We start from the raw sequence: 25,854 nt of genomic DNA, 5'->3' as shown, positions 1-25,854 counted from the left end.
CATCTGATGACAAAGGGAAATACAACATTGCTCTTTTGATACAAATATTGACGGAGAGAATCAAGTTTTTGCACTCAAAGCCACTTTTTGCAACCAGCTTGCAAAAGCAGGTTTTGCATATTTTGTAAAATTCTCTCTGGGTAAAAATGTTTTAGGAATTTAAAGCAAAGAAATTGAATTAAAATAATACACAGTCACTTTTTAAGATACAGGATGCATGCCCAGTAGATACATTTAGACTCAAAAGATAAGTGGCACTAAGAGGTTGGAGAATCCACAACGTGTGTGTTACTTTCTTAGGTTGGTCGCAGTCATAATAGGGGCCAGTCAGGTGTTTAAGACACTGACATGTGCTTCTGCCTTATCGTCTGCACAGTGCTGACACACAAGAGGCTCAATGTGGCATGTTTACAAAAGGTTTAGCAAGACAATGACACTTTTCAACATAGGAAGCATCACAAATTGTGTAGGTTTTTTGTTTGTTTGTTTGTTTGTTTGTTTTAGAAGATATTGGTGCTGGTGATTATCCATGTTGCTTTAAATGAAAGCTGAAAGGGAAGGAAGGGAAACAAAACAAGTGCCAAATTTCTATAACTTGCTCTGGCTGTGAGAATCAGTAAAATGGTAAAATATATATAAATTATATACTGTATATATAATGAAATTAACTGCGATATCATGAGGAACTAGACAATCTGTTACGGAGGTGTCACCACATCATATGAACCAGGGTATAGAATGTGTTCTTATATAACATCTATGAGATAAAATAAACAATGTACATGTTTGGTATCTATCTGGAATATCAAGATGCTTGATCACATTAATGCAAATAACCTGTCCTACAGACATTAAACATTAATCTGGTGATTGACACATTTCTGTCGTCATTTAAATCCATCACATAAATTGTCAAAGCACCCAACCCTGTTTCTCAGGCACGTAACACGACTGTGGTCGTCTGTCACAGACCTGAGATTACCATCAAATTAGTTACCATAACCATATTCCATATTAACAGTAGAACCGCCAGCGGGTCAGATTTACCCATATATAGAACGCCGTCATGTTCGCGCTGTTCATTTCACGCATTTCTAGATTGATACATTGTATGTTGCTATGGCAACGCCTTTTTTTCTACTATTGTGTGTCATCAAGTCATAAACTCCAATTCAACATGGATGAGAGGCAGAGATGCATGAATGTAAATCAGGCATGAGGTTGACTTGGTGCCTCGAGTGAAGGTGAGTCTGATGGCGGGGAGGTCTCTGGACGCTGATCTTTGGTTTGTTTTCTGCATATATATGTATATGTGTATATATATATATATTTCATGTCATGTTGTCATTTTGTAAGCTGCATAAAGACACCACATCCAGCATTTTATTATACAACTTTGTGTTGTAAAATGATAAATAAATGAACCTTGTACCTTGAAAATCAATACATTCTAATAGCAGGTAAATTTGACCCGTTGGCAGTTTCAGGTACACTGTGACCCCTGGCAGTACATCAAACAAGTTTTCCAGTGGCTTGAAGCCTATAACATGTTGTACTAGAACAGAAAGTAGTTCATGAAATGTGTTGTCTGACGACAAAGAAACTCTGGATATATGTTTATGGCTATTCCAAAGAGCCACACGGAGAAGGCTGAGTGAAAATGAAGACAATGGACTAGTTAATGAATAAAAAGAGCTACACTTTACTACTGCAATAAACCTACAGTGGTAAAAGCACTGCTTTTATTCAATGTGAATCTCTGATTGTCAGTTTTGAGGGGAAACAAAGAAGAAATGTGCATCAACTGTTTAGCAGTTCTTATCAAGCCTGATGTGCCTTAACCCTAACCACAGCCTGACCATAAGCGTATATTTATTTTTTTCCTAACCTTAACCACACTGTTGTTGCCATGTTCAGATATCTAAAGAAGCAAAAGCTCTTAAAAAGATGGAGCCAAAAATCATTGTCAGTGAACAGGATGCAAAGTTTTGCAGAAAGGTCCCAAATTAAGTCGCTGATAGTGTCTGATTGTCAATCAACTCGCAGGGTTCCAGAGGCTTGACTGAAGAGCTCTTTGACATGGACATGGGGAAGGCCCTCAGGTCTACACCTGACACATCAACCCTCATCATCCCTCCACTACAGTCATGGGAGCTGCTATGCTACAAGCTTGTTCTTTCTTTTGACGTCAGGCACCTCACCCCCTTCATTCCTGCTAACCCTGCAGATTTACCTTCCTGAGCTCCCAGGAGCCTCTCTGTGTCAGCAGAGAATCAATGTCCTTCAATCCACCCACTGGATAACATTTTAGATATACATTTATAAATATAAATATATAATTTAATATAACTCATTTATGATTCATAGAGTAAGGGTGTGCAAGACAGAGTAATTAGTAACTTCAACAAGCAAGAGCATTTTCAATATTGCTTCTCTTCATGTCAGATATGTGCATACATGAATCATAAATATGATGTAAGTAACTGAAGATTTCAGTTTTTAGGCTCTATGTTTGTGCAAATGGGAAAACATGAGGAAACATACATATTCACTCCATGCCAAGAGTTAGAAGAGCAGAACCGTCGGAGAGTCAAAACTGATCAATAAAAACATCTTCTATTTATGTACGGATTAAAGTTGAATGATATGAAGACATCATATCATATTTTCTATTGCCTCTAGCTTAACACTTTCAATTTCCCATCTTATCTTTGGGAGTTACGTTTATAATGTAAACAACACAAAAAAACAAGAAGGAAATCTCAGGTTTTTGGTTAAAGTAGCATTAAAGGTATAATAAGTAGGATTCTTTCTTGCATTTTGTCAACATTACATTCAAACTGGGCCTCTCACCTTTGCGCTAGCATGCTAACCGCTGGTTAGCTTGTCCTACCCGGTTTGAGGCCCCTACCTGTCCAACAGAAAGAAGGCCGACTCTGCATCGCTCTTTCTCCATGTTCGCTGGTCTGAATGGGGCCCAGTTGCTAATTTGAACCACTCCCACACTCACCTCTACGCTGTGATTGGCTCAGGGAACCACGACAGCGCCCCTCCTGAAAACGTCCCGTGCAAAACAACAGAATAGATGCAGAGGGAAGGGTCTCACAAGGGTCTGCACACACACTCACCAACACACACGTATAGAGGCCCATACGTGATGATTTATATTATATTATATTTGTAAAAGTCTATTTTATTTTCTAGGAAAATCCTACTTATTATACCTTTAACTGCAGAATTTATTGCTTCCATTGACTGCATTCACTATCAAAACCAATTTGACATCCTGATCAAATGATACAGAAATCCCTTTAGCACACTTACACAAGACTTGTATCAATCTTAACATCTAACTCTTGGCAGATAATCAGCATATTTGTTGCTGAGGAAAACAAGAAAATTGACAACAAACCAGTAACAAACATTAAAATGAGCCCCTGAATTCATATGAAATGTTCCGTCTGACTCTTGGCCACAAAAGTAGATTTGTGACTGAAGGAACGACATAAACTTCAGGAGTTGTTTGAATGAAGCTGTGCTTTGACCCACTTCTCTGCAGCAATAAACTATATGTGCGTGTGTAACTCCATATACTGTGATCAATGCATATTTAACGGTATTGCAAGCAATGTGAACATAATCCTGTGTGTGTTTTCTTTCAAAGCGTTAGTCCTAGAGCTGCTCAGCCCACTTTTGAACACAGCTCGAAGTCTTGATTCCACTGATCAGTCACATAATGTTTCCTTGTGTGCAGTATAACAGCTGATAAGAACATTAGCCGATGTGATTCAGTGCCTTTTGAAATGTATCTACTGTATACGAGACACAAGAGGGAGTACTAAAGACAACAGCCTGTACAGGAAATACAACTTTGAGCTTGGCAGTTACACTCACACCTGATTTGACACGCTCTATATCAGGTTGATTTTTTTACGCTGTAATTTGCAGCTCAGGTTTAGAAGCATTGTGGGAAATGAATGAAATCTTTGACACTTTGTACCAATTTTAGTATTTTTGCAAGATTTGAATTCACAAAAAAAGTGTTAAGAAACTTCTGAAGTTTTCAAGCCTGAGTCGAGCAGTAAAATGAGAAAAACGCTGGAGTAACCCTCACATTCCACAGGATCCGTCTCCGGCGCGTGCCGCGCCTTCCGGAGTCGATCACACCCATTCAAGTCAATGCTCGTGATTCCACAGCACGCACCGCGGTCCGTCTCCAGCGCGTCCCAGAGGCGTCTCTCCGCTCTGCTCCGCTAAAGATACTCGGTGGATTTATTTTTGACGGAGGCCGCTTCAAGCACGCGTCAAGCTGAATAGAGCGGATCGTTCCAAACAGGAAGTCACACACGAAAACAGCATACAGCATCCGGTCATTTCAAAATAAAACACCATGATCAGACCGGTACAGACTCCCGTTTTCTTCTGTTTTCATAACAACAACACCCTGAAATCTTGAAAAAAGAACACTTTTAATTAAGTAGTGTACTCAGCCATGGCAGAAGCACAACAATCACAGCATGATATCCAAATGAGCAGATAATCAAACTCGGAGGTGCAAACTGAACTGTTTGTGTGTTGCTCTGTTTAACACTGATGTTATCGCGTGATTTCGCAATCTTGCGCGTAGTTCTCCCACGCTCCGCTGTGCTGCGGATCAGACACGCTTCCTGTGGGCGAGGGCTCACAGAACCGCGGCACAGACGGATCGTGCTGGAGACGGATCCTGTGGGATCGAGGCGTTAGTTAGTCAGCAACATGTAGAAACACTGACAGACAGCTGGTCCATAATACTTAATATTACATCAACAAGCTCACACAACACAGCACTTGCATGTTGTAGCCACTCTAAGGACAACGCAACTCCACAGGTTAGGGAAAACCGTCTTGGGAAAGATGTGTTTCCAAGGAAGAAGTGGTGGGGAGCTGCAGGAAGCACATAGAGATCCAGCATGGGTGCAAAAACAAGCAGCAACACTCCAGAAGCACTGGCAACAAAGATATGATGTTGATGATGTCATCGGTGGTGACAGGCAGCATGTGACTGGGTAAGTGTAGGGCACAGAAGGCAGGGAACAAGGCAAACAATCCAAGGTAGAAGAGGCAAGAGGGTCCCACAGTCTGCACTTTCACAGCTCAATATGAGCTTCTTTGGCTGGTGGAGTGTCCTTTAATGACCCGGAGATGGTGTAGAACCTGCAGAGACATGAAACAGCAGTGAAGCAAGAGAAGACATCTACATTCTTTAACATGACACTGACATGACATTAACTGGCTGCTGTTATCGCTCCACATTTATTTACCACATGATACCCTTTATGATGTGTACTTATCAATTCATGCCTCTGTCATATTGGCTATTGGCTGTTCCTCCCCCTCTGTAGTCTCTCTTATTCGATAAGTTCCCTTATTGTATGACCTACTGACTAAATACCTTTCCATTAAAGGTGACTCCTCACACACTCACCTTTATAGAAATACTGAGTCATTAGAAAAACAACCTCCAGACCAGACCTGGCCTCTTTTCCCCATTTGCAGTTGATGCAATTAAAAAGTCTGTTTACCTCAATCAGTGAACCTTTTTCTAAATCCATCGAATTATTGAAGGAGCTTTATGAAACCAGATTCTACAATATCTCAATCCTAATTTCAACAAGGCTGTAAATGTCCCAGTCTGCATGCTTTATTTCCCCCCTCTCGCTGCCTCTCATAAATGGCTATCGCAAGAAAGAGGAGGCTGCTTCCCATGTAACCCTGAAGCCCTCTTATCTCCTTCCAGACCTCTCAAATCATAATACCACGTTAATTAAAAGAACATGTTCATCAATAAGATATGCATGCCAACTTGAGTGCTCTTGCTCCCCTGGTGCCAATTCAATAAACTCCTCATTTGCACCATCCACCTTAGATGGCTCCTTCAGAATGTGGTAAAATGGCACAATTCCGATGTCACTAAATGTGCTCATTGATTTTGCAGCACTTCATCAACCTGCTGACACATTAAAGGCTCCTGTGAGGAACTTTGGGTTTGTGTTGATTTTGGCGCCCCCTGTGGACAAAGCCGTACCTCTTCTCTCTTTGCTGATTTAGTCCTGTTCATGCTTTTGTCCTGCTTTCTTTAACAGTCATATGTATCATTCACTTTAAATGTTTGCCCTGGAAAATGTAAACAAAGGCAGCGTGCAGTTAATCGCTTCATCTGACCCCCCCCCTGTGGTAGAACCACAGTGTAAAAAGGGCTAAAGACAGACTCTTTCTGGTGCTATTAAAAAGAACATAGATGTAATTCCATCACTGTTAACATTCAGTGCACATCATTCTCTTTCACCATGTAATGAATAATCATTTTAGAAATCCTTATTTAAGAATTGAGCCTGAACAACAAATAAATATAGTTTTGTGTGAGGATTCGAGGGAGTGGGACACAATTGCGGACTGGGAAGGGGTTCTAAAAGCTCTCCCGAAGGAATACCAACTGAAAATCGCAAGCGATTGAAAGGGAGTGGGAAAGGACAAATAATTTGGAGCAGAAAGCCGGCTCCTTTAACCAAAATCAGTCTGGGTAAGGCAAACTAAACCACCACTGCCAAGCAGCTGAACCAAGTAAACTCTCAGGGAGACGCTGGAAAAATTTCTTTGTGAAACGAAATTGGGCCGAGGGATTCGAAGGGAGAACAGAAAAGGCTTCTGTGACAATAAGCCCAACAAAGTTGCCATTTTGACTTCTACTAACACACTGAAAACGTGGGAATCTCACTATCTCTGGAGGTGAGACAATGCGTCAGCACTGGGTACTCCCACCAACTGCTCTCAATCAAGAGCAATCCGGCACACGCACACCTGACTCTGCTCTTTGATGATCCCTCTGCCAAACTGAACGGCCAAAGTGAGTGCCCTTCACAGTTTCGCATCTCTGTTTGTAATAAAAGTGCCACCCTTTTGGAACATGACTCGGGGCCCAATAGAAAAATGTGCTGTGCGTCAGTAATGACCCCATTCCTCCAACTCTCCATGCGTAGTGTATCAATCCTTTTGCCAATAAGACTAAGACTAAAGACTAAGACTAAACTGAACTTAAAGGAACCTGGGGCCTAAGGGCGGCTGTTCTCTTTGCTCATAGTTCAGCCGTGCCTTATTGCCACTGCATTTTTGATAAAATCAGTTATTATGACGATAAGAGGCAAAATATGTCAATTTGGTTTTAAGGGTTGGCTTAATCAACCTTTTCATAAAAAATCTGCGAGAGACATTGACGTCAAGGAACTGACCTTATAAAGTCAGCTGTTACAACAATTCTGCTGAACACGGTTAAAACAAAACCCAACATGCAGCTCACAAGCAGGATGTTTGGATGTTGGATGGAGCTGTTAGAGAAATAAGCATGAATTAATTAGCTGTGTTTGCTGTGCACCTGAATAAACGTGTAAGAGCGATAAAGTCAGCAGAAGCCAGCAGACGAACAACAGGCGAGTGATTCTGAAAAGCTGATTACACTCCGTGCTCACTTTGCCCCTTCACCTGTTTCACAGGAATCAAGACTAGAAAGTAACAAGCTGTATTTACCTTGACTTTTTAAAACGCCTGCGTTTCTTCAGGACCTGAAAACAGGAGGATTTTGCGCAGGAATTTTTCAGGTCCACGACCTGGTAGATGATGGGGTTGTACATGGCTGAGGACTTAGCCAGCAGCGTGGGAATGACGGACACAGGAATTGGCACCGAGTCTGGCTCTCCAAATGCCGACACCACCGACACCACTGCATAGGGGATCCAGGCTATCAAGAAGCCTGCACAGATCAGCATTGCTACCTGGGAAATTATAGAAAGCAATACCCAGATTACAAATGTGCTAAATTTTCGAGCCACGCCTTCCCTTTCAATCTCTAACTCACCTTTGTGAGTTTAATCTCAAGGTTGTGGCTGTTTCTGATGCGGGCATCAAAGTTTGAAATCTCCTTCGCTGAGGACTTGACCTTAAAGATGATCATAACGTATGAAAACACAATGATGCCTGTTGGGAGGATGAGACAGAAGAACAGGATGGCCATGACAAAGCTCTGGCCGGACACGGAGGCCTGCGCCAGCCACCAGTCCAAGGTGCAGGAGGTCCCGAAGGGCTCCGGCGCGTAGTTTCCCCATCCAACCAGGGGCATGGTGGCCCAGAAAGCTGCATACATCCACACAAAGGCCATGCACAGGAAGGCGTGGTGGCGTTTTAGCCATGTACCTGAGAGTGAAGACAAAAACAGGAAGACTGATAACAACTGGTGAAAGAAACAATAAAAACTGAAAGCATTTCCTGTTGTATTTCGTGGTTTACGACCCTTGTGATGTTCTACTTCCTGACTTTGTGTGTTTTCACACTTGTTTAATAATGTGCCCCGCCCTTATCGCTTCTAGATTGTCTCACCTGTGCCTGCTGACTGAGCACAGAGCGAGGGAGCGGGTGATCGCGGACTAGAGTGACGACGTGATATTAAACTTAGTTTGATCATGAAGCCTGATGCTCCTCTACAGCTCTGTGTTTATCAAATATACACAACAGACTAGAGTCTCTGTTAACAGTGACAGATAGACAGACAAAAGTCTCCCACCCACTCCATGATGAGCTGGTTAAGCACAGGAGCACGTCAGCGATAGACTCATTCCCCCGAGCTGCACCACAGAACGCCACAGGAAGTCATTCATGACTGTGGCAATAAAACTTTTCAACTCCTCCCTCTGACCCTCTGACCCTCTGACTGTCTCAGATTTATTTCCAACTGTACACTGAGCACTGAATATGAACTGCATAATTGTGCAATAATTCAACTGTGCAATACTTTGACATAAATACTGCCTTATGCTGTTATTTTTTCTCAATAACAGTATACTTTTTTATATTATATCTAAATTCCCCTAGATCCATTTCTCAGCACTTAATCTTTTATCTTTATTTCTTATTTTGTACTTGTATATATGATGCAAATATTTGACAGATTTCTTAAGATAAGTTAATCCCTTATTCGTCCCACAACAGGGACATTTACAGTGTTACAGCAGCAAAGTGTATAGTGCAACATTACAATAAAGAGCATACAAAAATAAATAAGTAAACAAGTGTATCCTAAACAATATGTACAGAGCTTATAAGATAATACGCAACAGACCCAATTAAAAGCTAAGTCAGCAAGTGTACAGTGTGAATGTTAGAACAGATGGACCACCTGATGTAATAAGTAACTGAGATAGTGATATTGCACCTAAATAAAATAAATAACTAACAGGACTCGGTCAAAACCTAGTATGTGGCTGACCGCATCAGGTCAGTGTGCGCTTTTGTGGGCAATGTGTTACAAGGACAGTCCTTATGAGGCCGATGACAACGTGTTTGAAAGCAGGGGCGCGCTGCGGACGTAGGTGAGGACAGCCGACGAGCAGCGGAGGAGCAGCCCCGCCTATTCCCCGAACAAAGCATCCAGAGCTGTATAGACAGAGAGTCGCGTCAGTGGAGGTCCAATATGCTCCATGATCCACCACTGCGATGTCGCAACTCTCTCTCTCTATGACTGTGAAAGTACCGTCACTCACTCAGTCAGTCACATACAGACCCGTGTGTAGGGCTGACCCCAGCGGTCAGCCATAAATAAGTATTGCACATGTAGATTATTATAATCATGTAGATTATAGATTTCTTCTTTATATATGTGCTATATTCTTTATGCCCTATATTTCTTCATGCTTCTCTCTGTGTCAGAGCAACTGCAGCACCCACATTACCACATTTCCCCCCAGGGATAAATAAAGTGTTTCTGATTCTGATTATCTGCCACGTTCAGTAACAGCAGGATCTTGTCACGTCTCAACACAAGCATGAAGTAGAACTTAATCTTATTATGTTATAGAGACAAAAATATGTTATCAGATTTAATGTAATGTGATCTGTACAATATATATTATGAATATTTAAATAACAATTTTTCTTGTAATTACATGGTTAGATTGTATGCTGTTATTACATGAAAACGCCTTTAACAGGAACATTGTTAGGACAAGAGACTTCACTTAAAGTCATAGTGATCTGAATCTGAATAATTAGGCTGTTTAGGTGCACATGGAATTCAACGGTGAGAATCGCCTGATAAAAGAGATCCTGACGTACCATATCTGAGATGGCAGATCTTGAGGTATCTGTCCAGACTGACCATGGTCATTGTGATGAGGCTCCCACAGCCGAAGAAGAAGCCGGCCCAGCCGTAGAAACGACAACCCTCCCAGCCAAACAGCCAGCGGTGGGCGAAACTAGACACGACGAAAAAGGGCTTTCCTGTGACTGAAAGGACGGAGTGGAGAAGGGACAGAAATGAAGAGGAGGAGGATGAAAGAAAGAGATATATGAAAGAGAAATGGGAAGGAATGAGAAAGAGGGAAAGGGGTAAACAAGGAAAAATAGTTTATTAGGGCCCACATGTGTCAGGTCTGGCGAAAAATTTGATATTTTATGGGCCTCTGCCATGAGATCACCAAAATGGCTCCGTAGCGCCCCCCTAGAAGATTTCAAAAAGGCCTCCCCATAGAGGTTACTTTCACCTAGGTCTATGAAATTTCGTAGGTATATATATTTTCTATCATTATTGAAGACAGTTGTATTTCATTGCATGTCTTGCAGATATGTTTCCCTCAAAACCCTGATCTCACAGTAGATTCATCCTTGCTTTCCCTGAGACCTGCTCTGCTTCTGATCTGTATGCTTGCACTGGATATACTGTTGTTTGCACAGATTGCCTGCACTCCAGCTTCAACCCTTCTCCTCACACTCAGCCCGCTACTGTGCCATCATTAAACATCTACTCTCAGCTTTCTGCTCTTCTGCACATCCTCCAACCGATGACTTCATATTAAGATGCACAATGCATCTCAATCTGCTCTCAGTGAACTTATATGAAGCCAAAATAGCCCCAGGCAGTGGTAGAACTTAACATCTCAGCATGATAAGAACTAACTATAATGACAGAAACCATGTTTGAGAAAAATTTATTTGATGTGTATTTTGATTTTATAGTTTGACTCATGTCCCATCTGTTAACATGGAGGAGGCGGGCTTTATGACCTATACTGCAGCCAGTCAGCAGGGGGCGATAGAGAGGGTTTGGCTTCACTTTTAGGGAGCTGTCATGGCCATCTTTTTATTCAGGCTATGCATCCAACCAACAGTATGCCACAGGGCTGCATGTTAAATCGTGTAACCATGTTCACATGTGTGATGGTCGCATCGCAAGTCGTGCAATAGTGAGGCAAATTAACTGCAACACTTCCAGCTGCTACTTTATTGTTGCTCAGTGCAAAAGGAGTACTCGCTATTTTCACATCTAGTTTAGCTATTTTTCAGTAGAGTTTTGTTCTGTTGACCTCTGTTAAAGGGCCATGTAACTCCTTTAATTTGCTTGTTTAAGCTATATTGCTTTTGTTAAACCCCTTTTAGAATAAAAATCCTTATCTTTGAGCTTCAAACCTGTGTCCCTTTGTGCCTTGACTGCTTGGTCCACGACATAGTCCCCAAATAATAAAAAGTATGATAGTTAATTGTACATGAACACATAAACACATTTATCTAGTATAATGCATAGACTGTATAAATAATGGACGTAATCTCAGTGACGTCACCCATAGGTCTTTAAAGAAGCGGTGAGAGAGCGGCGAGCCGACACGTAACGGGAAACGTAAAAGAACCGGTCTCCTCATCACTACGGTCCGCTGTTATCTCTCCGGGGAAAAGCCAACAACTCCTGACTCCTATTTACTGACCGACGATTAAATAAATAAACACTGCACAGGCTAACAAGCAGCTGAAGCCAGCACAGTATACCTACTAGTGGTAAATTATATCAATACAATAACACTAACATTTAACTCACTGAAAAGCTGAAGCTCAGACTTCTTGCAGGAACAGAAAGTTCCATAAATCCCACAGAGAGATTATTTGTCCAAACTTTGAATGAAAAAATCCCCAAAAGTCTCCAACAACACAAACAGGTGAAGTTAAGCTCAGTGTCTGTGTCTGTGTTGACGTCTAGCAGACAGCCAGCAGGATCCACCTGTCAATCAAGTGAGCCAGCCCCTATGATTTAAGGCTTAATATACATAAATAATTCACCCCCGTACAGTTATCTTGAACAATAAAATTAGCTATTTATATCGCAATGTCACTATTTTCCAATACCGTGCAGCCCTAGTATGCCAGGTGTTGTGTTGAATAATGAAATGATCCTTCCTGTTTGGCCGATAACTCTTACACAGGGTTCATTCCCACTTCCCATGGCATTATTGTTTGTATTTCCTGTTTTCTTTGCAATTTTTGGAATAAAAGGATAGCTATTAAACATTCAAGTGCCCATACTGTTTGTGTCACTGTTCCTGGTGTACTAGAGGGGAAAATCTCTCCACCTTCATGACTTAGTTTGTACTTTAATGTTGCAATTAATTCCTTATATTTGAGTTGACAAAGTCATATGCAGCAAAATAATAATAATAATAATACACACATGATCATTTACTTGTTTTGCAGGATATGGGGACGCTGTTGCTATGCAACAACAAAATGGACACTGCTGTGTTTTTTGCAAGTGGAGACACTAAACACACCCCCACTGGCAGTTATCATATCTGCATACAGAATCACTACCTAGCTTTGCAGTGAAACAATGAGAGGTCTGTTCCAGCTGAGGAAATCCTTACATCATGGTTCATCCATTAGCAGCCGAGACTCCCATCCCAAGTCTCCATAATCACACAGCTAACAAGATCTGCTTTCCACCTGAATGACTTTTAATCTGTGAAATGTAACATGATCGAATTTTCCAAAGAAAATGTCTTTCATATTGTTTTTAAAAGTTATTTCCAAGTCGTAATTCTTCAAGTTAAAAGTGGAGAGAATTGAATGTGATGGAAGCAGTTATATTTCACGACTTATACAAGCCTTCTTTAACTTTTTACATTCAACGGAAAATAAACTCAGCGCAAGTTTCAAGTGTCCTCCTCGTGGCAGGAAACCACAGTGTTTTTTATTGTTGTCTGGTTTAGACGGTGTACCTCTTTTAACAGAGCTGGACAGCCAAACCAAAGTGGCAGAAAGAGATAAACATCAAAACCTCTCAAGGCAAGATTCCACAAGACACGATGAGCCAAATGTTTTTCTCAGAATCACGGAAACCCAGCAGGGCATGAACACACACACTTCCACACGGGACCTCGCTCACATGCTCAGAGGCTAAAAAGCATTCACACATTGTGACTCACAGAAATAGCAGCAAAGAAGCTTCTCCTGTTAATAGCGACTTTTGCTATTTTTAACTCATGTGGAAAGGATTATTACGTTTACTGAGAATCTTTTCACAGTTCTGAGAATCTGAGATTATCACTCCCAACAAACATGTAGCTTCCTAAAAGACAGGAAAGTGACTAACCTGATCTGTGCCATCTCCCACTTTATTATTGGCATTGACAGCAGCAACGTGTGGTTGCAATGTGCAGGTACATCCTACTGCTCAGTTCATGCCATCCTGATGATTTTTTGCTGTTGATTGTGCAGACCAGTAGATCTGTTCAATTAGATCATTTATTTCAATTATAGATTATCTGGCTGGTTTGTTTACAACAATGTTACAGTTTCATTTAGCAGACACTTTTGTCCAAAGCGACGTACATCTGAGTTAGGGTTAGGGTCAGTGTGCAGAAGATCACCCACATTTGCAGTTTCTAGTGCAGACATCTCAAATTTCCACAGGTTTGATCGCGTGAACAGTCCGTGTCACCCCATCCTGCTTCTGCACCCCATCACACACCTTCATCTTCTTTGTGACGCACCAGGCTGGAGTAGAGACTGGACTCGTACCCTCAGTGGCCACTCTCATCCTCGTCCATCTGTTTCATGCATGTGCGTCCATGAGAGTGTTAGTAGTTGTTTCATAGTTCTGTAAACTTTCATATTGTTTCACGTTGTAAATCTGGTGCAGTAGTCCGCACCGTTAGACTAGTTTACCGCGTCATATATGTAGACGGCGCTCGGGCCTCTGCAGAGCCTTGAACATTCATCAGCGTCAGAGTTGTTACTGCTCTGTCCTATGTTTATCATGTAAATAATGTCCGTCGTAAGTGTTTTGAGTTTTATTTGTTTCGTCTGAGCGCATATTCACGTCTTTTAAGGGACCGTCGCGCATTTACATAGTGCGCCCTCCGTGTGCACTGTTTCAGTGTTAATAGATGGCAGCCGGAGTGGGCTGTTTGTTGACACTCCCTTGAGCTCCCGTTTGTTGTTTATTCAGCGTTGCACTGCTTATCTTTGCATTTAAATACCTTACACTGCATATCATGTCTCTGTTAATGTTTATCATCATCTTATTATTATTGCATATATTTAATGTTTATATTTTCTCTTTCTGTTATTTGTAGAAACCACACACACACACACACACACACACACACACACAAAAATGAAAAGTCAGTCAAAATCAGTCCAATAAGTGAGTGGCATCTCAAAGAGAGTGTGTGTCTGACTGGATTCATCATGCCATGCACATTACATATTCTTACCGGACAACCAGTGGAGATTGCACATCCATTTAACCAGCACCTAAGGTTTCACTAAGGTCACAAGTGTGGTACTTAGAAACCAACACCTCTTTCACAGTTAGGGTTACGCTATGTTAGTTTGGTTAGAGACTTAGGGCCTTGTTGTGATGGGAGTACCAGGCGCCTTTCATAGGCAGAGCGTAGTGGGTGTAGACCTGGATGAGGGCGTTCAGGTAGGCAGGAGCCGCTTTTGTTGCTGTTTTGTGAGCAAGCAACAGGGTTTTGAATTTGATGTGAGCGGCAGCTGAGAGCCAGTGGAGGGATATGTGCTGTTTTGGGTTGATTGAAGACCGGTCGCACTGCTGCAACCAGTCTGGATCATCTGCAGAGGTTTGAATGTGCATGCAGGAAGGCCTGTCAGTAGGGAGTTGCAGTAGTCTGAAGCTGCAGTTGTGTTGTGTGACAGGTAGGGTCTGATCTTGTTGTTGTGCAGGACAAATCGACATGAGGCCACGTGAACCTTTAAGGTTAGCTGGTCGTCAATTATGGCGCCCAGGTCCTGGGCAGATTTAGTGCGCATGAGTTCAGCTTGTCCAAGCTGGATGTTGACCTGTGGTTGCATAGAGGGAATGGCTGGCATTTAGAGATATCGGCAAGGCATGAAAAGATCCGTGCCGAGGCTGTAGTGTCCTCAGTTGGGAATGACAGTTTAAGTCAATAGCAGAGAGGGAGAGGGATCGACGCCAGGCAGGCTAGATTGAATTCTAATTTAGGAGAGAGCAGCACACTGCACTGACAGTATGTCTGTCTCAACAGAAACATCTATATGCTTTTAAGGCAATAAAGAGACAATAATGTCAGGTTTTTTATTTTTATTTTTTGTTACATTTACCGGCTTTTTGTACCCCAATAGCTTCTTCTTCACTTGTTGCCCCCGCCGTCACACCAACAGACCATAGAGCCATCGGCTGCTGAGCAAACACAAGTCTGTGTCAACTTGAAATGTTCTCTTTTGATTAGTCTAAACTTCACACATGATAGAATCCTGAAAAAAAAATGCACAAATACATTTCATTTTTTCAAGCTATTTCAGCTATTTTTGTGTATTTTAATTTAATTATTAATAATTAAAACTAAGGAGCATCTATTGCCCCCCATCATTTAGGATAGGCCAGCTGTTCAAGAGAGTGGGCCCAAGTTTCAAGCTTTGAATACACTGAAGATTCGTGTTAGTTTAGAGTTGGTGTTGGTTGTTTTATGGGATTTGTTGACAGAGATAAATCAGAACTCTGCAGGGGCACAATCAGAGCAGGGAGCACGTCTTTCCAAACAAGACTCGGTCAAAACCTAGCATGTGGCTGACCGCATCAGGTCAGTGTGCGCTTTTGTGGGCAATGAGTTACAAGGACTGTCCTTATGAGGCCGATGACAACGTGTTTGAAAGCAGGTGCGCGCTGTGGACTGAGGTGAGGGCAGCGGACGAGCAGCGGAGGAGCAGCCCCGCCTACTCCCCAAACACAGTATCCAGAGCCGTATAGACAGAGAGTCGCGTCAGTGGAGGTCCTCTATCCTGTCAGCCAAAAGTAAAACAACATAATTTTCTGCAATTTGACAAACCAAAAACTTCCTTGGTATCGCAAAGTGCAAGAGTAGGACATTTAAACCTTCCTTTATGTCTACCTTTACATCCCACTTCTGATAGATTAGTCACTCCATTCAGACTTAACAAAGCTTTGTATGTAAGTAAATTAACCATCTATTATTTACTTATTTTTCATTGTAATTCATGAAGATTATTTACATCATTTGACAGCCACATTTTTGATGGTGTATTTACAGTTAAGCATAGAAATAAAACAGCTTAACTTGTCATTGAGGCTACCCTGTGCTCTCTTAGTCAAATTAAAGTGTTAAGCTTTGCACTCAGGTTCCATAATGACTGCTTTACTTTAGCAGCATGGTATCAGCCTGCTATCTTGCAAAGCAAACTATGTGTATATATCTTAAATGCTATGACATTTATATAAGTAAAACGTGAGATCTTGAGATTGACAGACGGATCGATGCAGCCTCAGCAGTAATGCGGGCGTTGTACCGGACCGTTGTAAGAAGGAGCTGAGCCTGAAGGCAAAGCCTTTGGATTTACCATTAGATCTACGTTCCAACCCTCACCTATGGTCACGAGCTTTGGGGGGTTGACCAAAAAAATGAGATCGCGGATACAAGTGGCCGACATGAGTTTCCTTCGGAGGGTATCCGGGCTCAGCCTTAGAGAGAGGGTCAGGAGCTTGGAGATCCGGGGGGAGCTCAGAGTAGAGCTGCTTCTCCTTCGCATCGAGAGAAGCCAGTTGTCGAGGGATTATATATCCCGTCTGGCCTGGGAACGCCTCGGAATACCCCAGGAGGAACTGGAAAACGTTGCTGGGGAGAGGGACGTCTGGGTCACCTTGCTGAGCCTGCTGCCACCGCGACCCGACCCCGGATAAGCGGAAGATAATGGATGGATGGATGGATAACTAAAACCATTTTGTTTGACTCATAATGTACCAATCATACCTACTTATTATCAAAAATGGTGATAAAATAAGGATATCGTAAATCCAGATATCAAAAACTTGGTGGGGCAAGTTTAAAGAGACGACAACCTCTGACCTGACTCATCGTTTAAGCTAAGAGACAATATCAGGCAGCAGGAGTGGGCATATTTCTGAAGAACACTACAACATCATCAGCAAAAAGATACCAAGATGGCTTGCTCCAGACAAAAGTAGAGGGACACAATAATCAATCAGCTGAGTGACCTCATCATCTTTAGGTGCGAAAATAATTTCAATAATGGAGAATCTTCATAATGTTAATGTATTTGTTGATCCATAGAGTGTCTGGTCTTGATTGTTTTGTTCACTTCTGGACAAGACAGGGTTGTACTCATCTTACTCTTAGAGATTCTAATCACTTAGTTTGAAACGGCAAACAAACTGCAACATGATTCAACATGTATTAGCCAGTTATAGACATCTTAAGGGACTACTTTTGTATCATTTATTATTATTACTAGTGCTGTGATGATCAGGAAGCTATGTCCTTGTAAACCCTACAAAAAGCTTAAAGAGAGAACAGGTCAACCAGGGGAGGATTAGTGAGGATTACAGCACTGAGGATGACAGCAATTATTACGCAGGGTAAAGAGTGTGTGATGACGTGACTTCACTTGTATAATTTTAAATACAAATTGTTATAGACTGTTTTAGAATTATCTTACTAAACTGTATGTTAGTTTGTGGGATGCACATCAGTTGATATTATGGCTTGATTTTATTTTCCTGAGGGTAATCCATTTACCTGTATGTGCAAAACGACACCAAGCACCAAGCCTCACTGATGATGATGACTGGTCCTGGTGGACTCAGAATCGGGGCACTTCTTTGGAGCCTAGGAAACAGTCCAATGAAGTCCTGTTTCTATTGGTTTTGTTTTATTAAGCCCTAAGCCATAAGTCTACTCAATCATATTTTAGACATTTGCCCCGACTTCATCCAAGGGTCGCTACAGAGAAAACTATGTGAGAAAGGAAGATGGCCTCCATATGAGCAAACATGCTTGGATCGTGAGCCGAAGGATTTAGTATGGATTCAAGAACGAGGTTCGCCTCAACTCCTGGTCAAGTTTTACTCACTTAAACCATAGTTTGAGGCATGCCCAAGGAAGGAACCAGACCTGGAGCTGGTTTCACAAAGATAGACTTCGACTATGGTTTCGATATAACAAATAGCCAGACTTCAGATAGACGTCTAAGTTCATCCGTTTCACAAAGCAGTTTAGTTCTTGACTATCTTAAACAGGACTATCGTGCATTGAATTCTGGGTAAAGTAAGACCCTTTTTCAAAACAAAAAAATGGCCGACCAAGAAACGCATCCAACCACTCAAGTCTGTTTACCCCAGCAGAAAATGGTTGTCTGTTGGAGGAATTCAACAGCTTTAAGGGCATTTTACTTGGAAAATTCAGCCAAGAGTGTAACAACAACAAAAAGACCTGCAGCAACAGTAAACGGTGTTAATCCAACCATTGAAAGGACCATCAAAGACGTACAAAATTTGGTTCTACTGGTCAGCAGGTGTCACTGATTGTTACCATGGTAACATGGGTCTTAGAGCTGAGTTAGCCTGGGGGTAAGGTGTCTCATGTTTTTTGCTTAAAATTGCTCAGTCTTTAATTTTGTGATGTGTCCAACTTACATTAGACTAATCTGTGAGTAAAATTAAGACTGGCCTAACGGTATAGACCGGTCTAAAACATCTCTGTGAAAGCGGCCCCTGCTCAGCTCATCTTTTTTTTGCGACTCAGTCTGGCTAAAGCTTGAGCTTGAAAGACGCTGAACAAAGCAGACAGGAGCCACTCGTAAATTCTCACCACTCCACTCACAACACTCTGCTTATCATCTTACCATAAACATGACTTAACAAGCGCTGCACACATTTTGTGTATAGCATTTCTTTAAAGAGAGTAACCTCACTGTGACATACAGATAGATACATTTTCTGCTGCATGATGACATTACAGGGACGGATATTCAGAAGAATATTAAATGATGTTCAGTGCTGACTGGAAGGTGCTTTTTATAAAAAGCACTCCACGTATTCAAGTGAACAACACTGCGAGATGAAATGCTAAAAAGAAAGATGAAATGGCACACATTTAGGGAGTGCATGACAGAAGAAAAGACAATCTATTTTACTACTTAAAAGTTCTTGTCACTTTGCACCACAGCATCCAAGAGCCAAACAGGCTGAGTCAGACAAGTAGTGGCAGTGGAAAAAGGTGTAATCAATAGAGCTATGTTTTATACTCTTGTACACACAGAGAACAGCAGCAGGGATTATATCAGCCTCCCAGTACTCTGTTTGGCATTATTTACTTATAAAATAAATTATAGAAACTTTAAGGTTAATTATATTGTTTATATATCCTACATGTTACATGTTAAAGCTCCTGTGAGGAACTTTGGGTTTGTGTTGATTTTGGCGCCCCCTGTGGACAAAACCGTACCTCTTCTCTCTTTGCTGATTTTGTCCTGTACATGCTTAAGTGGTGTTTTTTAACAAACAATCTCATCCTGCTTTCTTTAACAGTCATATGTATCACTCACCTTAAATTTCTGCCCTGGAAAATGTAAACAAAGGCAGCGTGCAGTTAACCGCATCATCTGACACCTGTCCAAGAAATCTGGTTATGCTGATTAGTTTTGTTTTGTGTCTGTGTTGTCTTGTGGCCTCCTTATTTATTTTGAAATCCAACTCTCCTCTCGTTTCAGGTAACTTGCCCCTTCCCCTTGTGTGTTCCCAGCTGGTCTGATTGTCTTCACTGCCCTGATTGTTTCCACCTGTTCCCCATTACCTTGTCTATATATAGTCTGCCAGTTCGTCTTGTCCCGTGAGTCACAGAACCAACGCCATTTCCATGCCATGCCATTATTTTGATACTTTGTCTTGCTCGTGTTATTTTGATACTTCGCCTTTTTTTTGGTCACAGAAGTTTTTTCATCTTTCTTTTATTTTTTGTTTCTTCGCAGTGATTTTCATTTTGCACTTTGTAATTAAAATATTGTTTATTTGAACTTTGTTTCCTGAGTCGTGCATTTGGGTTCAAGTTCCTAGTTCAGTTGTGACAGTTTCAGGCATTAAAAATAACTATATAGAAATAATCAGTCTGCTCTCTGATGGTCTGGTTTGCTTTTGTAGCTTATATAGAGTCATCAGAATGAACTTCACTCTGTTTCATAACCAGTGAAAAAATTTCTCGCTAACTAGCTGTTAGCGCTGTCGTTTGTGAATTTTTTTTGCAATGAGGCTCCTTTGCAAAGAAAGGGGCCACATTTTCCCCAAATGTCTGCATAATGACTCATTTAAATACACACAAACAACACCGGAGAATAGAGACGCTGTTCGCTCTGCAGCGGATTCACCTTAAAGCCCCTGTAAACCCAAATCCACAAAATCCTTCTGACTGTGTAATTTGGGGTCTTATGTACACACTAGAAAGCAACTTAAAAGTTTAAGAAATAAGTTTTAATCCAAACTGGAGTTATTGCCATTCCTTCTTTGTTAACCCTGACGCTGGGGTTAAATTGGGCGTGGTTATGTATGATTTTTATCACGTCATAAATTTCCTTCTTTCCAATCGACCGCAGTTGTCCCGCCCTCACAGGTGCAATAACACTTCTCGGCTCGCGATCAATCTTCCTCTCTGAGTCTGAGCTAACTCATGTCCACATACCCTGAACGTCTCTGCACATACCTGTTGTAATTACCTAACGATCGCCTTTTTCCCCATCATGCCTGTGTGTGCTGTCCCGGTGCACATCCACCATCTGAGATGACAACGTGTCATTCTTTTATTTTGTAAATGCGGCGGACTTGGAGAAGCAGCAGTGTTTCCTCTACATACATTTAATGAATTGTTGCAGCCGCTGCTTCAGAAGTTGTAATTAAACAACTCTTTGGAGATTTCAGCTTCAAATCAACGATCGTCCATCCTCTCCTCATTGAGGAAGACCACTGAAACAGTGAACTTGTGAAGTCTTGGCAACCAAATAAACAACAGCGGGGCCAGTTTACTTCTAACGGCCAAAGAGGGTCCGCTCCGCATCGCTGACATCGGCATACATACGCAGTTATAACACGCAGTGTAAACAATCCACGTGCCCATATCAGCTGTGCGCTCAGTATCAAACTCTCAGCTCCCTGGCGATCTCCCTCCAGCAAGCTGCACAATATTATACTGGAATGAGGAGATATTGTCTGTCTGACTCTGTACGTCCCTACTGTAAATACATTGATTGTCGCGGTTTATAACGCTTATAAAAGGAGAAAAATCCCTTCGATCGCTACGTCATTAATAACGTTTCTCGTGCACATGCGGCTCACGTGCTGTGAGAGCTGAATTACGAGAGAAAATATGTAACTTTTGTGAGTTTGTGAAGTTTAGTTTGTGAATTAAAACTTAGTGAGGTGAAGAAGAAAGTACAATTAAGGGGGCAAGTGAGAAATAACCATCTAGAAAGAGGGTAAGTCTTCATGTTATGTGCTTCTCACAGAAATCATTGATATATGAGATTAATTGAAACCAATTAATTACAAAGCCTGTAATTAATTAGATTCATTTTTTTAATCACCTGACAGCAATAGTTTTGATATGATGTGCAGATGCGCACATACCTGGGTGGTACAACAAACCCTCTACCCTGCTGCTGAAAGTCCTAGAAACACTGCTTTCTGCACTGGCTTCCTGTAAAATCTAGAATATAAATCAAAATCCTTCTTCTCACCTACAAAGCTCTCAATGGTCAGGCAACAAAAGATCTTAAAGAGCTCATAGTGCCATATTACCCCTCTAGAACATTGCGCTCCCAGGATGCAGGCCTGCTTGTGATACCTAAAGTCTCTAAGAGTAGTGTTGGAGGTAGAGCCTTCAATTACCAGGCCCCCCTCCTCTGGAACAATCTACCAGTCAAGGTCCGGGAGGCAGACACCCTCTCTTCTTTTAAGAGTAGACTTAAAACTTTCCTCTTTGATAAAGCTTATAGTTAGGGCTGGCTCAGGCTGGGACCAGCCCAGAGTTATGCTGCTATAGGTTTGGACTGCCCGGGGGATCTGACACACCAAGCTCCCCTCTCTTTCCGTCTCTCTTTTTTTTCTCTCTGCATTTATGTTTAATTAATGCAGCTCATTAACTCTGTATCTTCTGGTCCCATTAACATTACTAACCACATATCTTCCCGGGAGTTCTTGTGCTCCCTTGTCTTGAAGGTTCCTGGGGATCGTTGCTGCAGACCACCTGCTGCTGTGGACCTGCTCGACTCAGACCGCAACAACTATTAATATCAGTCTTCCCCATAGTATCATTATTGTTGCTGCTAATGCTAATAGTAGACCTGTTGACTTTAACTGTTATAATTACAATTATCAGCCTTTATCACGACTATGCTGTTCTTGCTCATTTTTACACTTTTGTACCACTATTATTATTATTATCATAAGTATGTATTATCTATTAACGACATATGTTGTTGTTGTAACAAGAACATATGTTGTTGTTGCTCTCTTTGCCTGTCTCTATCCTGCATCTCCTTCTATCCCACTTTTCGGCCCATCCAGTCGAGGTAGATGGCTGTTCAACATGAGTCTGGTTCTGCTCGAGGTTTCTGCCTGTTTTTCTGCCAATGTGCTGAATGTTGCTAAGTGCTGCTCCTGGTGGTGGTGTGGTCTGCTCTTTTTGTAAAGTAACTGGTTATGATTTGACGCTATACAAATAACAAAAAATAAAATTAAATAACTGAAGGTATCTTGCATCATTTTCCACCAGTTTAAAATCTGCTAAGACTGCTTATTATCAAAACTAGATCTGCGGTGCCACTGATGCACGTGTTTTCTGCTTTTACCTCACTCCGCCATCCTCCACTCTGCTCACTCCACATGCTCGCCTCATTCTTTACCGATAAGGTTTCTACCATCAGAAATCAGTTCTCTGAGCCTGACCAACTCAGCCACCAGCAGCCAATAGCACCTTACTCACCTCATTCTTCCCTCTGATGAAGTCTCCGAGCTTCTGCTGGACTCTCATGCCCTCTACCTGTCCACTGGACCCAATACCATCAAATCTCCTACAGACCATTTCCCCCACACTTAACCCTGCAGTCACACACATTATCAACTCTTACCTGTCAACAGGTGTGCTCCCCATTGCATTCAAGCAAGCTCAGGTCACCCCACTGCTCAAAAAACCCACCCTCTACCCAACGCAGGTTGAAAACGACAGACCAGTTTCACTTCTACCTTCCTGTCAAAAATACTTGAGAGCACAGTTTTTAATCAAGTCACTGACTTCCTGTGCAAGAACAATCTGTTGGACCCAAATCAGTCTGGCTTTAAGTGGGGCCACTCTACAGAAACTGCACTACTGTCAGTAACAGAATCACTGCGTCTGGCTAAAGCTGCTGGACAGTCCTCAGCTCTATTGCTGCTAGATCTGTCAGCTGCCTTTGACACAGTGAACCACCAAATCCTCCTCTCCACTCTCTGAGCTTGGTATCTCAGTATCTGCCCTCCTCTGGTTCATGTCCTACCTCTCAGGGAGATCTTTAAGAGTATCTTAGAAAGGAGAAGTGTCCAAACCCAACAGTTTATCCACAGGGGTGCCTCAAGGGTCAGTGCTCGGTCCCCTTCTGTTCTCAATATATACCACCTCACTCGGTGCAAATATCAGCTCCCATGGTTTTTAATACATGCTATGCGGACAATACCCAGCTCTACCTGTCATTCCCACCAGATGACACTACAGCCTCGGCACGGATCATCATGCCTTGCCGATATCTCTAAATGGATGAAAGAACGCCACCTTCAGCTCAACCTATCCAAGACTGAGCTCATGTCATCCTAGCCAGTCCCTCTATGCAACTACAGATCAACATCCAGCTTGGACAAACTGAACTCATGCCCACTAAGTCTGCCCGGAATAATTGACCAGCTAACCTTTAAGGTTCACGTGGCCTTGATTGCTCGGTCATGTCAATTTTCCCTGTACAACATCAGGAAGATCAGACTCTACCTGTCAGAGCATGCAACACCACTGCTGCTGCAGGCTCTCGTGATATCACGCATTGATTACTGCGACTCCCTACTGGCAGGCCTTCCTGCATGGACATTCAAACATCTGCAGATTAACCAGAATGCAGAAGCACAACTGGTCTTCAATCAACCCAAAACAGCACACGTCACTCCACTGTTCATATCCCTCCACTGTTCATATCCCTCCACTGGCTCCCAATCGCCGCTCGCATCAAATTCAAACCCTGTTGCTCGCTTACAAAACAACAACAAAAACGTCTCCTGCCTACCTGAACGCCCTCATCCAGGTCTACACTCCCTCCCGCCCTCTACGCTCTGCCAATGAAAGGCGCCTGGTGCTCCCATCACAACAGGGCCCTAAGTCTCTAACTAGACTCTTCTCCTCAGTCGTCCCGAGGTGAGTTACCAAACTCCATTCGGTCCGCAGAGTCCCTTTCACCTTTAAGTAGAAGCTAAAGACCCAGCTCTTTATGAACACCTCTGACCTTAATGATATTAATGCAATTGATGATGTTGAGGATATTCTTTATATTGATTAGGATATTCATGATGTTAATGATGATATTGACCTTGTTGATGTTGTTGTTGATTAAAAAAGATATACTTCTTTACGCCTTGTATCGTATTTAAAGCTGTTTGTTGGCTCTTACTGACTTTCTACCCCTGACTTGATCCTTGCTTCTGCTGGATGAAAATTGTAACATTCTATTAATTGTAACATACATCATCTAATCGAGCAAATCATTGAGTCACCTAAGCAAACAAAATTCCATATTAAATATATAAACCGTTTGTCCTTCTCCTAGATTGTGTTTTTTCTTGTCCTTGTCTTGTTTTCTGTTATCAAACTTTGTATTTTATAAAACTCATTTTGCCATCAGATAGGTAGATAGATAGATAGATAAAAACTTTATTGTCAGACCAAGTCTGAAGTTTTTCTTGCAACATAAAAGTTAAGGACAGGCAATAGAAAAAAACATCCATTTGACCAAACAGTTCATAACAAAGAAGACAGTGTTCAGGGCCCTTTGACGTACTTTTGATGTGGGATTTAGCTCAATGTTTAATTTCAGGGTAGACTGTTGAACAAAAGAGTGCTTTAGTCTTACCTTATTAAAACCTGCATCTCCGGTTTGATGGTAATAGTTCTTACTGACTATTCAGAGCGTGTCATCAACATCTGGGTACGAGTGCTATGGCCCTTCTCATGTCAGGGAATGCACTAAATATCTTGCAAAAAGAGCAAAATAAAAGTCATGCTCTTAAGCACTGCTGCTGGAAAACACAGGGCGACTTATTGTGAGCCAGGACTACTGTGCACGTAGCTACAGGGCAAACACATGGTTTGATAAACCAAGCTTTGTTCACTTTAAAGGCAGACGTGTTCTCTGTTGACTTGACTGTGCTTACTGCAGGGTAATCAAGGGTCACATCCCACACTGATTTGATCTTACCAGTGTGTCCCAATTCTTAGGATCTTAAGAGTTCATTCGAGTCGAGTTTTTGCATTTTCTGGACTATGGCTCCGTGGGGAACTGTTTTATGTACAACGTTTTTTTTTAACTTGAAAGATCTCTGGTCCTCAGTGTCTCATGAATGTGCAGTTGCATTCGCATCATGTGGGTAACATCCTAAAGAACAAGATGCCCTATTGTCTCATTACTTCACTCCAGTGAATGTGTTTA

General features: G+C 41.9%; 1 protein-coding gene across 1 annotated transcript in view; it reads right to left on the bottom strand.

Annotated features, from left to right (window-relative positions):
* Positions 1-5,126: 5,126 nt before the first annotated feature.
* Positions 5,127-25,854, bottom strand: part of opn5 (opsin 5) — a 39,702-nt gene continuing 18,974 nt past the window's right edge. The window contains exons 3-6 of the mRNA XM_069657705.1: positions 10,138-10,308; positions 7,889-8,223; positions 7,561-7,805; positions 5,127-5,193 (exon numbers count right to left, since the gene is read on the bottom strand). Of these exons, the coding sequence (XP_069513806.1) occupies positions 5,127-5,193; positions 7,561-7,805; positions 7,889-8,223; positions 10,138-10,308 (818 nt within the window). The remainder of the gene's footprint in view (positions 5,194-7,560; positions 7,806-7,888; positions 8,224-10,137; positions 10,309-25,854) is intronic.

Source organism: Semicossyphus pulcher, unplaced genomic scaffold, assembly GCF_022749685.1.
Source record: "Semicossyphus pulcher isolate SPU_LCO1_2020_fin unplaced genomic scaffold, fSemPul1.0.p SCAF_11, whole genome shotgun sequence".
In the NCBI taxonomy this organism is placed as follows: Eukaryota; Metazoa; Chordata; class Actinopteri; order Labriformes; family Labridae; genus Semicossyphus; species Semicossyphus pulcher.
Note: the sequence above shows the minus strand (reverse complement) of the source record. Positions and strands in the feature narration are given on the sequence as shown.